This window comes from Nicotiana tomentosiformis, chromosome 6 (genome assembly GCF_000390325.3).
Source record: "Nicotiana tomentosiformis chromosome 6, ASM39032v3, whole genome shotgun sequence".
Lineage (NCBI taxonomy): Eukaryota > Viridiplantae > Streptophyta > Magnoliopsida > Solanales > Solanaceae > Nicotiana > Nicotiana tomentosiformis.
The window spans coordinates 142,473,374-142,485,858 of NC_090817.1; the positions used below are offsets into that span (position 1 = coordinate 142,473,374).

At 34.4% G+C, this 12,485-nt stretch overlaps 2 protein-coding genes across 2 annotated transcripts; one reads left to right on the forward strand and one right to left on the reverse strand.

Moving 5' to 3' along the window:
* The first annotated feature begins 1,496 nt into the window (after positions 1-1,496).
* LOC104085769 (photosystem I reaction center subunit XI, chloroplastic-like) lies at positions 1,497-4,974 on the forward strand. The gene is made up of 3 exons (XM_009589893.4): positions 1,497-1,791; positions 3,763-3,988; positions 4,599-4,974. Exons 1-3 carry the CDS (start codon positions 1,618-1,620, stop codon positions 4,862-4,864), a joined length of 666 nt encoding a protein of 221 aa, XP_009588188.1. The 5' UTR covers positions 1,497-1,617; the 3' UTR covers positions 4,865-4,974.
* Positions 4,975-6,362: 1,388 nt separating this feature from the next.
* LOC104085771 (probable 3-beta-hydroxysteroid-Delta(8),Delta(7)-isomerase) lies at positions 6,363-11,126 on the reverse strand. The gene is made up of 5 exons (XM_009589894.4): positions 11,007-11,126; positions 8,943-9,128; positions 7,740-7,886; positions 7,523-7,631; positions 6,363-6,862 (listed from the first exon to the last, which is right to left on the reverse strand). The coding sequence occupies exons 2-5, from the start codon at positions 9,088-9,090 to the stop codon at positions 6,601-6,603; spliced, it is 666 nt and encodes a 221-aa protein (XP_009588189.1). The 5' UTR covers positions 9,091-9,128; positions 11,007-11,126; the 3' UTR covers positions 6,363-6,600.
* Positions 11,127-12,485: the final 1,359 nt, after the last annotated feature.

Here is a 12,485-nt window from a genome sequence, read left to right on the forward strand (position 1 = left end):
AAACTGAGAGTTTGACATTCTTAGGTAGATTTGTAATTAAAATCTCAAAGAACAAGCATAAAATAGAGTGTGTTATGGAAATTTGTATCAAACTACCACTATTATCCTTAGTCCCTCGGTGGGCGCCAAACTGTTTACCCTTAAAAATGAATAACAATTGAAATTAAAAATAGAATAAACAACCAAACCAGTAGTAGTATTGAGTCCGGGCTCGGTTATGAGCTTAATAATTAGCCTGCCTTCAGTTCGGAGCCAAACATTTATGAAGAGCTATGAGCGAAATTAAGAACTTTGAATAAATTTTAGAAGCAGAGAAAATAAATGTATATTGCTTTGGTATGCGTGTTACAGTGTGTCCCTTGAATAAAAATTATCTCATTTATATAGTAGGAGAGTTCTACCCCTAGTACAATTCTAAGAAAAGTAAAAAATCTTCTTTTTCGTTAATCACTGATCTGCTGCCGATACGGACCGAGATCCATGCCGTGATATCCGGTCGGGCACTGATATCACAGCTCTTTATTATTCGTGTGCGGACGTTTGGTAATGCTTTCCGAGGTCTTAGAGCTCGAACCGGATCCGGGGGGCATGGTCTCGATGGCAGGTATTTTGTTCGGGCCTTGATACGAGAGGCTCCCAACTTCGATTTCGATTCCTTGTAGTTACGTCCTTGCTTTGTTTGCCCCACCTGGAAATCGGGGTGCTTATTAACCCCGGCTTTACCCATATACAAATGTAAAAATGCTTTTAGGTTTTCAATTTCAATATATAAGCTCATATTAATTAATTACTAATTAAACCTCAATTCAATAGATTATAGATCCGCATAAAAAGGTTCCCTCGTACTTTCGCCTCAACAGCAGAATGGTTCATATTTTCACTTCGCAGCAAACTAGTTCCTGCTTTTCAAGTGTTAATTGGAGGGGAATAAAGATCTAAATTAATTAATTATGATATTGCAATCAAACTAGGGCAAATATCACTTTTAGCTTGTGGTTGAAACTATTTATATCTAGTAACCAAAAAAATGTACAAAATTTATATATTTTTTTGTATAACATAAAACGTTGAATCTATAGGATGATTGGTCCTCCTATTTTAGCTAGATATCTCGAATTTGAGTTCTATTGTGAAAAGTCTATATGAAGAAAGGATTCAGAGCATAATTTATATTAAAGCATGATATTTGCACCAAATCAATTAATGCATAGTTTATATCTTGCATATAAACTTTTATCATACAGCCATAATTTTTAATTTGTGACTCTTAAAGTTAAAATCGTGTTCCAAAGTGAGTTACAGAGGCGGACCTATGTTATAAAATGAGGGATCACCCTATATATAACTCAAATTTTAGTTGAATATAAATATGTAGTCGCTACCTCCAGATCTTGGTTCAGCCTCGTGACTCAGCTATCCATTCTTAACCAATGCAGTTCGGATAAGGGATAACGTTCTATATATGACCAATGACAAGCTTCCACGTAAGTCATCTTGAACCCTCAGAACCACGAATTTTAGTGAGCAAAAAGATTTTCTTTGTCAGTCACATGACATCCCCTTGTTATTGCTATATTTCCTAACTGACCAAAAACAGTGACCAACAAAACTTCCAAAATGGCTACTGCTGCTTCCACCACAATGGCTAGCCAACTCAAGAGCAGCTTTGCTTCTTCTTTAACAAGAGGCAGTGGACTTGTCACTCCCAAAGGCATTTCTGGTGCTCCTTTTAAATTCTTTCCTTCAACTAGAAAGTCTTACTTCACTATCAAAGCTGTCCAAACAGACAAAGTAAGATAGCAATTCACTTCTCTTCATTCTTGTAATGTTCTTGAATTTCACTAGTAATACGTCTTCTGTTTCAATTTAGATGATTTAGAGCCTGTTTGGATGGGCTTAAAAGCTGGTCAAGCAGTTAACTTGTGGAAGTGTTTGTCAACAAAAAAATGAGCTTAAAAAAAGTTAAAATCTGCTTTAAAAAAAGTCAAAACCAACAAGTTGGAAAATCCAACTTTTTCTAAATTGACTTAAAAGCCATATTGCTTTGATCAAGGATATTACATTCCCTTATAAATTTTTTTAATCCCGAAATTACCCCTAAGTAAAAACCCTACAACATACTATTTTTTTTTCTCCATTCTCCGATATTTGTCATTTTCTTGAAGTTCTTAACGTGAAGCAAACAATAATTTTTTAAATAATGTTTGATACATTCCAATATTTTGTAAATATTGTTCTTTTAGCTTCTTTTTTTGGTTCCATAACATTTAATTTTTTTGGTCGTTGAATCCTTCCTTTTTTTTTTAATTGGTGTAACTATATTCTAAAATCAAATCATTAAATGAATTTACGTGTTACCCCTGAATTTGAAGCTATGAACGGAAAATATAATATTATAGTCATCATCTTCTTTATAATGTTAACAACTTTAAGAATATTTCAGTCATTTTAACAAGAAAAAGTGTTTACCAGTCATTGTTTACCAAACATTTCATCAGCTTGTTTTAAGTTTCAGCACTTTTATCCAAACACGTAACTGCTTATTTATAAAATAAGTTTCAGCACGTATAAAGTGCTTTTAAGCACTTAACTTAAAAGTTATTTTTTTAAGCCAATCCAAAAGGGCCCTTAGTTTGACTTAGCACAAAGTTTAAGAAAAAAAAATATGCAGGACTTTTGAAATGTGGTACTAAAAGAAAAGTTTAGTGGGGCCATGATATTTATGTGGCTATAAACGTTTTTCATTAAGGGTAAGGTGAGTAGAATGAAAAGTTTAAAGGCAAATTGTTTCTAAATATAGAAATATATCAATCTTTTTGAAACAGAGTAATAAAAAAAGTGTGATTTCTTGGCCAAGTGCCAGAGCAAAGAATATAACAACCTTCAATTGAATAAGTTACTAAGCTAATCACCTTATATCTCCTTTTCTCCCGGAGATAGAGAAAAATACATAAATCCTATTTCTATTTAAATGTCAAATTATATTCTCCGGTGCACAAAGCTAGCCACTGATACTTGTATCAGGGCAGGCTGCCTAGATTATGTTCCTTTGAGGTGCGGATCTTCCCTAAATTCTGTGTGAACGCGGGATGATTTATGCACTGGACTGCCTTTTTATTTTTGTACGTCCAAGACAAGTAGAAGAAATTCATGTTATTCGTCGATTTAACAAGAGGAAGCGGCCACTCTTGTTGATGAAAGCTTCTTGATTCGTAATCCTAAGTCATAAATGTTAGTCAAGAATGAGTTAATTCTCAACCTTTTGCCTCGGCCTAGAAAGTGATTAATCCAACATAGGCTACATGAGCCTCTCGTAGTTTATTGGCGATGTAAAACAACACTATTTTGATTCACATTTGCCATTATGCTAGAAGTTTATATCGTACTAACAAAAGATTCACCAATTTTTATATATGTTCTCTTAAAAAACTTATTATCTATATACACGATATTGTTGACAAAAGGCATTCGATTAAACTTCAAACCATATAGCTCTGCCCACTTTTGGTTTGTTCGATGTCAATAATTCTCGGGGTATTATCACTTTTAGCCCACGCCAGAAGCTATTTATATTCGGTAGCTCAAAAAGTATATAAAATTTATATAAATTTTGTATATAGCATACAAAATGTATATATATACAAAAAATATATATTTTTCCGGCTATTATTTTGATACCGGATATACGGTGTCATTTTCCCATAATTCTCAACAACTCTCCTTTACTTCATCTTCTTTTCTTCTTCTTTTTTGGTTATGCAGCCTACTTACCAAGTGATTCAGCCTCTGAATGGTGATCCTTTCATTGGAAGTCTTGAAACTCCAGTGACCTCAAGCCCATTAATTGCTTGGTACTTGTCCAACTTACCAGCCTACCGGACCGCTGTGAACCCACTTCTCAGAGGAGTTGAAGTGGGCCTGGCCCATGGATTCCTACTTGTTGGCCCATTTGTAAAGGCTGGTCCATTAAGAAACACTGAATATGCAGGTAAAGTCGGATTCAAAATTTTAACTTCATGCATTCTATCTTTATACATTCTTAATGATGAACTTATTGTACTTCAAAAAATATAGACTCAAAATTTAATATTTGTTAAAATTTTAGTGATATTTTGCTAATATATATGTGTCACCATCCAATAAATCTTTCGCCCTAAGTAAGGTCTAACTTACTTTCTCCCGGGATTCTATTATATAACCAACCAAACCAAGGGAGCTATTCAATTCGAGCTATAGAGAAAGGCCCAATTAGACCAAGGAACAGATAGGCAACTGAGTTTCAATTTAAAAAAGGGAGGTTCAGTTTAAATCGGGTGGAAGAGAGCAGTTTAGTGACTTTGAGCCCAATAGCTACATAAACACATATTACATTTTGACCTTATTGATTGAGCTCTGTGTCAAAGATGTCAGCGCTTTTCTAAATCTATATCTTCTTAACTAGCCCATGAAAATATGACTCGCACAAGTGACACAACCCGTTCAAGTTTGGGCAAGTTAATGACCGTCCTATTTATTAACTCAACCCATTTTGACCTGCTCAAATTCAGCCTAGCCCGCTCATTTGATACCGCTAACTAGATCCGCCACTGTTAATGTAGGGGGAGCTGGTTCTTTGGCAGCAGCAGGACTTGTAGTGATTCTTAGCATGTGTTTGACTATTTATGGAATATCATCATTCAAAGAAGGAGAGGCTTCAACAGCACCAGCATTAACATTGACTGGGAGGAAAAAAGTGCCAGACCAATTGCAAACTGCAGAGGGATGGTCAAAGTTCACAGGTGGATTCTTTTTTGGTGGAATTTCTGGTGTTACTTGGGCTTATTTCCTCCTTTATGTCCTTGATCTTCCTTACTATGTTAAGTAGATCTTTTAAATCTTGCAATTGATGTAACTATTCTGAATGTTAAATTGGAAATGAAAGTTGTATATTGAACAAGAGCTCTTCCATGATTACATCTGAAGTATTTTTCTTCATTGATCGGATTTATGCAGCTAGACATCAGCGTAAGTGAATTTTTAAGCTAACTGTACAATTTAATATGCTGCGAAGGGGAGCCTTGGAGCAACGGTAAAGTTGTCTCCATTTGACATATAGGCCGCGGGTTTGAACCGTGGAATCAGCCACTGATACTCGCATCAGGGTAGGCCGCCTACATCACACCCTCTTAAGGTGCGACCCTTCCCAGACCCTGCGTAAAAGCGGGATGCTTCATGCACTGGGCTGCCCTTTTACAATTTAATATGCTGCCGTATGTTACTTACAGGTTATTACTTTCACTTGTTATGTGTATTAATTATCTCTCACTACCAGTTATGTGGTCTTGTTTCTCATGGTTTCTATGTTGAGTGTGGTTGAGATCAAGACTGGGATGCTATTCTGTGGGGCTAAATCTACTACTGTTTCAGTTACTTTCCTCATAGTCCTGGTGGTTTCTGGTCTATATTTCTGCTGCATGGTATGCATTTACCCATGCACACGTCCACCCCCCACGAAGACGGGACTGGTCGATAGTTGTTTTCCCTCCGCTTGATTTTTCAAGCTTCTGTAGCTATATCAATACGAGTGGTGTCTAGATTAGTTTACGTGTGCCACAACTATTCTACCAGATATTTGCTATCTCCCACCAACATAAGTACCAAATAACTATGACCGGACCAAGGCACTAACTCAACAAGAGGTGACCGGATTAGTTTGTGTGTACCTCAACTGTCTATTGTATCAGACGCTACGTCTTACAAACACAAATACCAGATAACTATGACCAGTACGGTACCAGGCAATAACTCAACAAGAGCTTCCTTTTTTTTTCTTCTTTTGCCATCACAAGAAAAGGTTACTGGAGCTTGATTTTCATCTTTGGTCTGGTAGGCCAAATTTACAGCTAAGTCATATACCCTCGTAAGGGGAACAGTTGCTTAAATTTTTTATGTTTTTTATCATTTGGTCTTCTTATAGACAGGAAAGTCCACACTGGAAAATCTGTTGCCTAAGATATGAAATATAGTAATGTATAGATAATTTTCGCACTAATGCATAGTGCAGTGTCTTATATTTGATTATTAAGATAGATTTTATTTGTTTTTGCAAGTTGCGCAAATGCTAAATTTGTGTTCGCATTATACTATTTTTATCTTTTCTTTCATGCAACCCAATTTCTTTCCGAGCCGAGGGTCTATTGGAAACAACCTCTTTACCTTCATTAGGTAGGGCTAAGGTCTGCGTACAGACTACCCTCCCCAGACTACCCTCCCCAGACCCTACCTGTTGGGAATATACTGGGTATGTTGTTTTGTTTCATGCAACCCGGTAGTATTGGTAAACAATACGCCAAACTAAAAAATATGGACGGAGGACAAAGAAATATAATAACTTTGGTCTTAGTTTTCAAAATGCAACTGCTTTTTTGAATGATGTGAAGCAAGAATGACAACATTTCTGCAGGAATGATCAGACTTTTAGGACATCTCATCTAAATAATATTCCAGCATTGTTTCTGATGCAGCCAATTAAATTCAACAACCATAAAAAAGAACCAGGAGAAGAAAACTGTGACAATGTTATTCAGTTGAGGCATTCGTATGCAAATATTTAGAATCACCTCAGCGAGTCTTGGTCTTCTGCTCGTGGACCTTGACTGCAGCACATATTTTCTTCCAGCAATGGATCACTATGAGAGTTGGTATCCAAACCCAGAAATGATTTGCGAAAACATAGTAAGCATAGTAGTAGAAGGGGCTTGCAGCAAAATTATCGCCTTCCAATACAGCTGTTATGAAGTATACGGCCGTGCCATAGAGCTGTCCCAAACAAATGGCTATTTGAAGTACATATCTGTATGACTTCTTAGCAGCTATAGCATACCTGTCCAATGCCAATAAACAAAATCACACTGAGTTTTATAGAAGTAGAGATGAATACATATGCTCTGTCCATATACTTTTAGGGGTCGTTTGGTTGAATGGATTAGCAAAAGTAATCCCAGCATCAAATCTCACATAAAATAATAGTAAAATATTTGGCTAAAGAAATTGGAAAAAATAATCTTCCGCATAGTTAATGCAGCATTTGGATGGTTGTATAAGAAAAAAATAATCATCAGATAAACTAATGCAGTGTTTAGTTGACGCTATCAAAAATACCTGCACTAAGTTATATGAGAATTTATGTGTTATTTTATGAGGGATAGAATGTGGAATAAGAATAGTGTATTCGCATTACGGGCATAAAAGTATTTAAAGACAAAATTCGCTTAAAGTAAGTAATCCTTACTTTATATTCCCTGAATTATTTACTTTTTTGATAAGTTATTCCATGTATTATAATTACTCACCGCAAAATAATCCTACAAAATTTATTCAATGCATAATAATCCCTTCATTGTTGTTTCCCGCATAAAACACCTTGCATTATAATCCATGCATAAACTAGTATGTGAACCAAACGACCCCTTAGGATAAAAACATTAATTGTGCCAATCTCAAAGTGCATGACAAGTTAATATCTCTCGACAACGATACTTACACTGCAAGAAGGCATGCTGGCCCCTCTATGACAGCTGTAATTCCTTCAACACTAACAACTCCAGAATCCCGCCCTACGTACCTTGAATCACCTTTGCTGTATTCTTTCCCTGCAAAATATTGTTTTTGTTGGTACTTTTACAGGACAAATGAACAATATTTCCTAATTGAAGTAAACTGTCTCATTTGGATGAAAGACTTGCTAAATTGTTACTTACAGACTTCAGCTAGGTAAACCGGAGAAGTCTTTTTGTAGAAATCTGGAGTAAAAACAAAATACCCCTCAAGGACCATGTGGGTTAGGCCCGTGAAGATCCACCAACACATGAGCACCCTATCAGTCTTTGATATTTTAGGAACAAACCCTAGCAAGTAAAAGATGGAGAAATGACGTTAGAAAACAAGGCGTGGACACAATGGGGAAACAAAAGCACCACACAAGCAGCTAGGATGCACTTAACATGTAGAAATTTATAACACTAATGCAGCTGAAAGTTTTGAACTATTATAGAATTTGTAAAGAAATCTTTTCACTTAGATCATAATTTTTTCAAAACTTGTAGAGATAGAAATCTCTGAACCCATGCCAACAAGATATTACTTTATGTCCTCATTTATCATTCACTACTGAGCTTAAATGGAGAAACATGATCAGTGAGGATTCACACAGCCGACTCCCACTTGTTTGGGACTGAGGCATAGTTGTTATTGTTGTTGGTATATTTATCATTAACTAAATTTTGAGAACAAGAAACCAACACCAAGGGGTTGGATGTGCTTAATTGAAGAATGAAAAAATGGTTGAGACCGCTTGAAGTCCTGGCTGAGGCATAGAATAAACTGTACAACTTGAGATTATGGTTCTATATCTTCTTTAATCACATTCACTAGTCAGCAAAGTTGTGGATTGGCATTAACATCAAACTAGCTTCTCTTTTTTCCTTCTCTATTTTCACTTGTGAATGATACTTTTGGAAGCATGTCAACGGCAATTATTATCTCTAAAGGGAAAAGAACTGACAAAAATAGTGATTCAACTAGGGCATTGGTACCTGGTTAGGTTACAAGTACATCAGACACCAACATACATCTATTATAGAATCTCTACTTACAAATTTTCAAAGGAATATCTAATTTGAGTAAAGAAGTCATTTGAATCTTAAAACATGGAGCTGGAAGCATGATTTTGCAGTAAATATTTACTCTGAACAATGAAATGTTTGATCAAGGTTGCCTCAATTGCCAGAATACTCTTTCATACTCAATTCAACTTCTTTCGTTTCTACTTCTAAGCAGTTACTAGAGTATACTTCAGAAAAAGAATAACGAGAAATCTAACTGCTTCTAAAATTAAAAGCATATCAGAAAAAAGCAGGGTGAACTGCTTGCAATAAGTAATGCAATGACCATTGAATAATAACCTGAGAGTATCCACATGAACAAGACAACAAGGAAGGATGAGAGGCCATATACACCAACAATGTGTGACTGTGAGAGGAATATGGGAACAAAATCGGGCAATTTTAGATCCTGCGGAACGTAGGGGTGAGCTTCTCCCTGGGCTACCATTTCTTCAACTGCTTGACTTGAGGACCCTTTCCTGTGATCTGCAATTAGCAGAAAGAGTGGAGTTACTCAATGAACTATTCCACGGTTTATAAATTCCCATTTTACTTCATTTGTAAAGATTAGTTGAACTCTAATTGATGATCTATCAAAAATTAGAAAGGGAAACTGTCATACACCTATTACTTTTTAAGGAAAAGGGGCACTAAAAGCAAATACAAGAATCATAGTGAAATCAGGGGAAGTGATTAATCAACTACGTCTTCCACTCTATTCAGCTGTATTTCATTCTAATGAAAATGACAACACCGGTGTGTTTGGTACGGAGGAAAACAATTTCCTAGAAAATATTTCCATGATGAATTTACTGGACAACACTTCTGATGGAAGAAACAATTTCTGCACCTATGGCGTAAAATATCTTCCTTTAAAAATATCGCAACTCTTAATCCATATACTTGCTCCAACCAATACTTAGACATTATTATCAATCTTTAACACTAAGAAATTCCATTAAATTTCCAGAGCAAAACATTATCCAATTCTCAACACTTATTATCAAACCTTAACAAATATTTTCCCGAAAACATTTTCCACTCACCAACCAAACACCGTGAAAACATTTTCCAGGAAATCATTTCCAAAACATTTCCCTTAATACCAAACACAACTAGGTGCCTAACTCGGGGAAAGTAATGCTGGTAAAAAATTGAAAAGAATGAGCCAATTCTTCAAAGGGCACAAACCCAAGAATACATAGAGATGAAAAATTAAGGGCATATCTCTAAAAATCCAATTAACAAAATAGATCCCTTTTACTTTCAGGCAAATGTAGCATAAAACAGAAGTATAACTAAAAGATATTAGTGATTACCCTAAAGGAGGAAGCTTTCACACTTCTCAATCACCAATATCTACATATAGGATTACAATAACTATTAAATCCAATATATACATAATTCTTGAGACATGCATATACAAATATGAGGCTGGTGGCACCACATTTGGGTAAATCATTAAAATAGTTCAAAACACTCCATTAGAAAGAACGAGTAAATTTTTCAAAAGGGCATAAAAAGGTCAGAAACCCAAGAATACCTAGAGATGAAATATTAAGGGCATATCTCCAAAAATCAAATTAACACACAGATAGATCCCTTTTTTACTTTCAGGCAAATGTAGCACAAAACAGAAGTACAAATAAAACACAGTAATTACCCTAAAGGAGGAGACTTTCACACTTTTCAGTCACTAATATTTACATAAAGGAGTAAAATAACTATTAAATCCAAGATATACATAATTCTTGAGACATGCATATACAAAAATGAGGTCACCCCGTTTGAGTAAACCATTAAAATAGTTCAAAACACTACATTAAGGGCATATCTCTAAAAATCAAATTAACACACAAAAAGATCCCTTTTTAATTTCAGGCAAATGTCGCACAAATCATAAGTACAAATAAAACATAGCAATTACGAAACTTTCAAACTTTTCAGTCACTTTTATTAACATATAGGAGTATGATAAATATTAAATCCAAGATATACATAATTCTTGAGACATGCATATACAAAAATGAGGTCACCCCATTTCAGTAAACCATTAAAATAGTTCAAAACACTAAATTAAGGCTATAACAATAGAAATCCAATTAACACACAAAAAATCCCTTTTTAATTTCAGGCAAATGTAGCGCAAAATAGAAGTACAAATAAAACATAGCAATTACCCCAAAGGATGAAAGTTTAAAAAAATTCAGCCACTTGTATTAACATAACTATTAAATCCAAGATGTACATAATTCTTGAGATATGCATGTACACAAATGAGGTTGGTTTCAAAGTAAATCAGTAAATTATTCAAAACATTCAATTAGAAACACAGAATTTAAATGGGCTCATAAGTGTACTCACGGTTTAATCTGACGGAGATTCAGATTCAGTGAGAGTTGACTTGCTGGCGATATGAAGTAGAAAAAGTAGCGAGTACTGTAAAGTGAATTTAAGAAGTTCTGAGTAGTGGGAAATGAAAGGTATAGGGTGCGAATAGATATTTAAAAGGGCAAAGGTGCAAATATGTCATTCTACTGTACGGAATTGACTACATTTTCCATTCGTTAATACTTTACCTCAAATATACCCTTACCGTCACATAGTTGGACCATATATGCCCTTTTCGAAACAGAATTCACCCAAAGTAATTAGCTCTTTCATTAATTGTATTAAAGTTTATTACAAATACTATTTTCTTTTTATTAGTACTTTTTCTTCTTTACCTTTCTCTTTTCTTTCTTCTTTTTTCTTTTGTTTTTTTTTTCTTTTTCTTTCTCCCTTATCCGTTTCCTCCATTACTGATATCTTCTCCATTTTCGTCACCAATATCACTTGACAAAACTCATGAATTCCAATTACTAAGAAAATTCTCCCATAAGGTAATCAAGTTCCAATTTCACTGGCCCTCTAAATAAACGAAATTAAATTGTTCCAAAAATTATGGTTTAAACTTTAAAATAATAAAAATATCTCAACCTTTAACAATACTCAAAAGACCAAAATATTTAAATTATTTCCAAAAATATAATTTAATGATTAAAAACCTAGAATTCAAGTTATAGTGTTATAAATTTGAGTTGTTAGTCTTTTTTCATCTTTTTTCAGCTGGATATTTTTTATTTTTTATTTTATTAACTATGTAAATTAGGGGTGTACATGGAACGGGTTGGTTCGATTTTTATCAAAACCAAACCAAACCAATTATATCGGTTTGGATTGTTCGATTTTGTTGGAGTTTTCAGGTTTTTTGTTATATAAATATTATTTCAATCTTACTTTGTTAAATTTTTTAGAACTAAATATATGTTCAGTAAAAATTAAAAAATTGACAAACATATGAACTATAAAAATATTCTTATGGGAGAATTTTCTTAGTAATTAGAATTTATTAGTTTTGTCAAGTGAAATTGGTGACGAAAATGGAGAAGACATCAGTAATGGAGAAAATCGAATAAGGGAGAAAGAAAAAAAAGAAGAAGAAGAGAAGAACAGAAAAAAGAAGAAAGAAAAGAGAAAGGTAAAGAAAAAAAATACTAATAAAAAGAAAATAGTATTTGTAATACACTTTAAAATAATTAACGAAATAGCTAATTAGTTTGGGTGGATTCCGTTTCAAAAAGGGCATATATGAGCCAACTGTGTAACTCTAAGGGCATATATGGACGAACCATGTGACGGTAAGAGCATATTTGAGCTAAAGTATTAACGAAGGGCAAATGTGCTCAATTTCGTATAGTATAAGGGCATATTTGGACATTTTCCGTATTTAAAAACTCACTAAACCATCAAAACGTACCGAACTGATTTTCATGTTTTTTAATAAAATCGTAATTTTTTTAT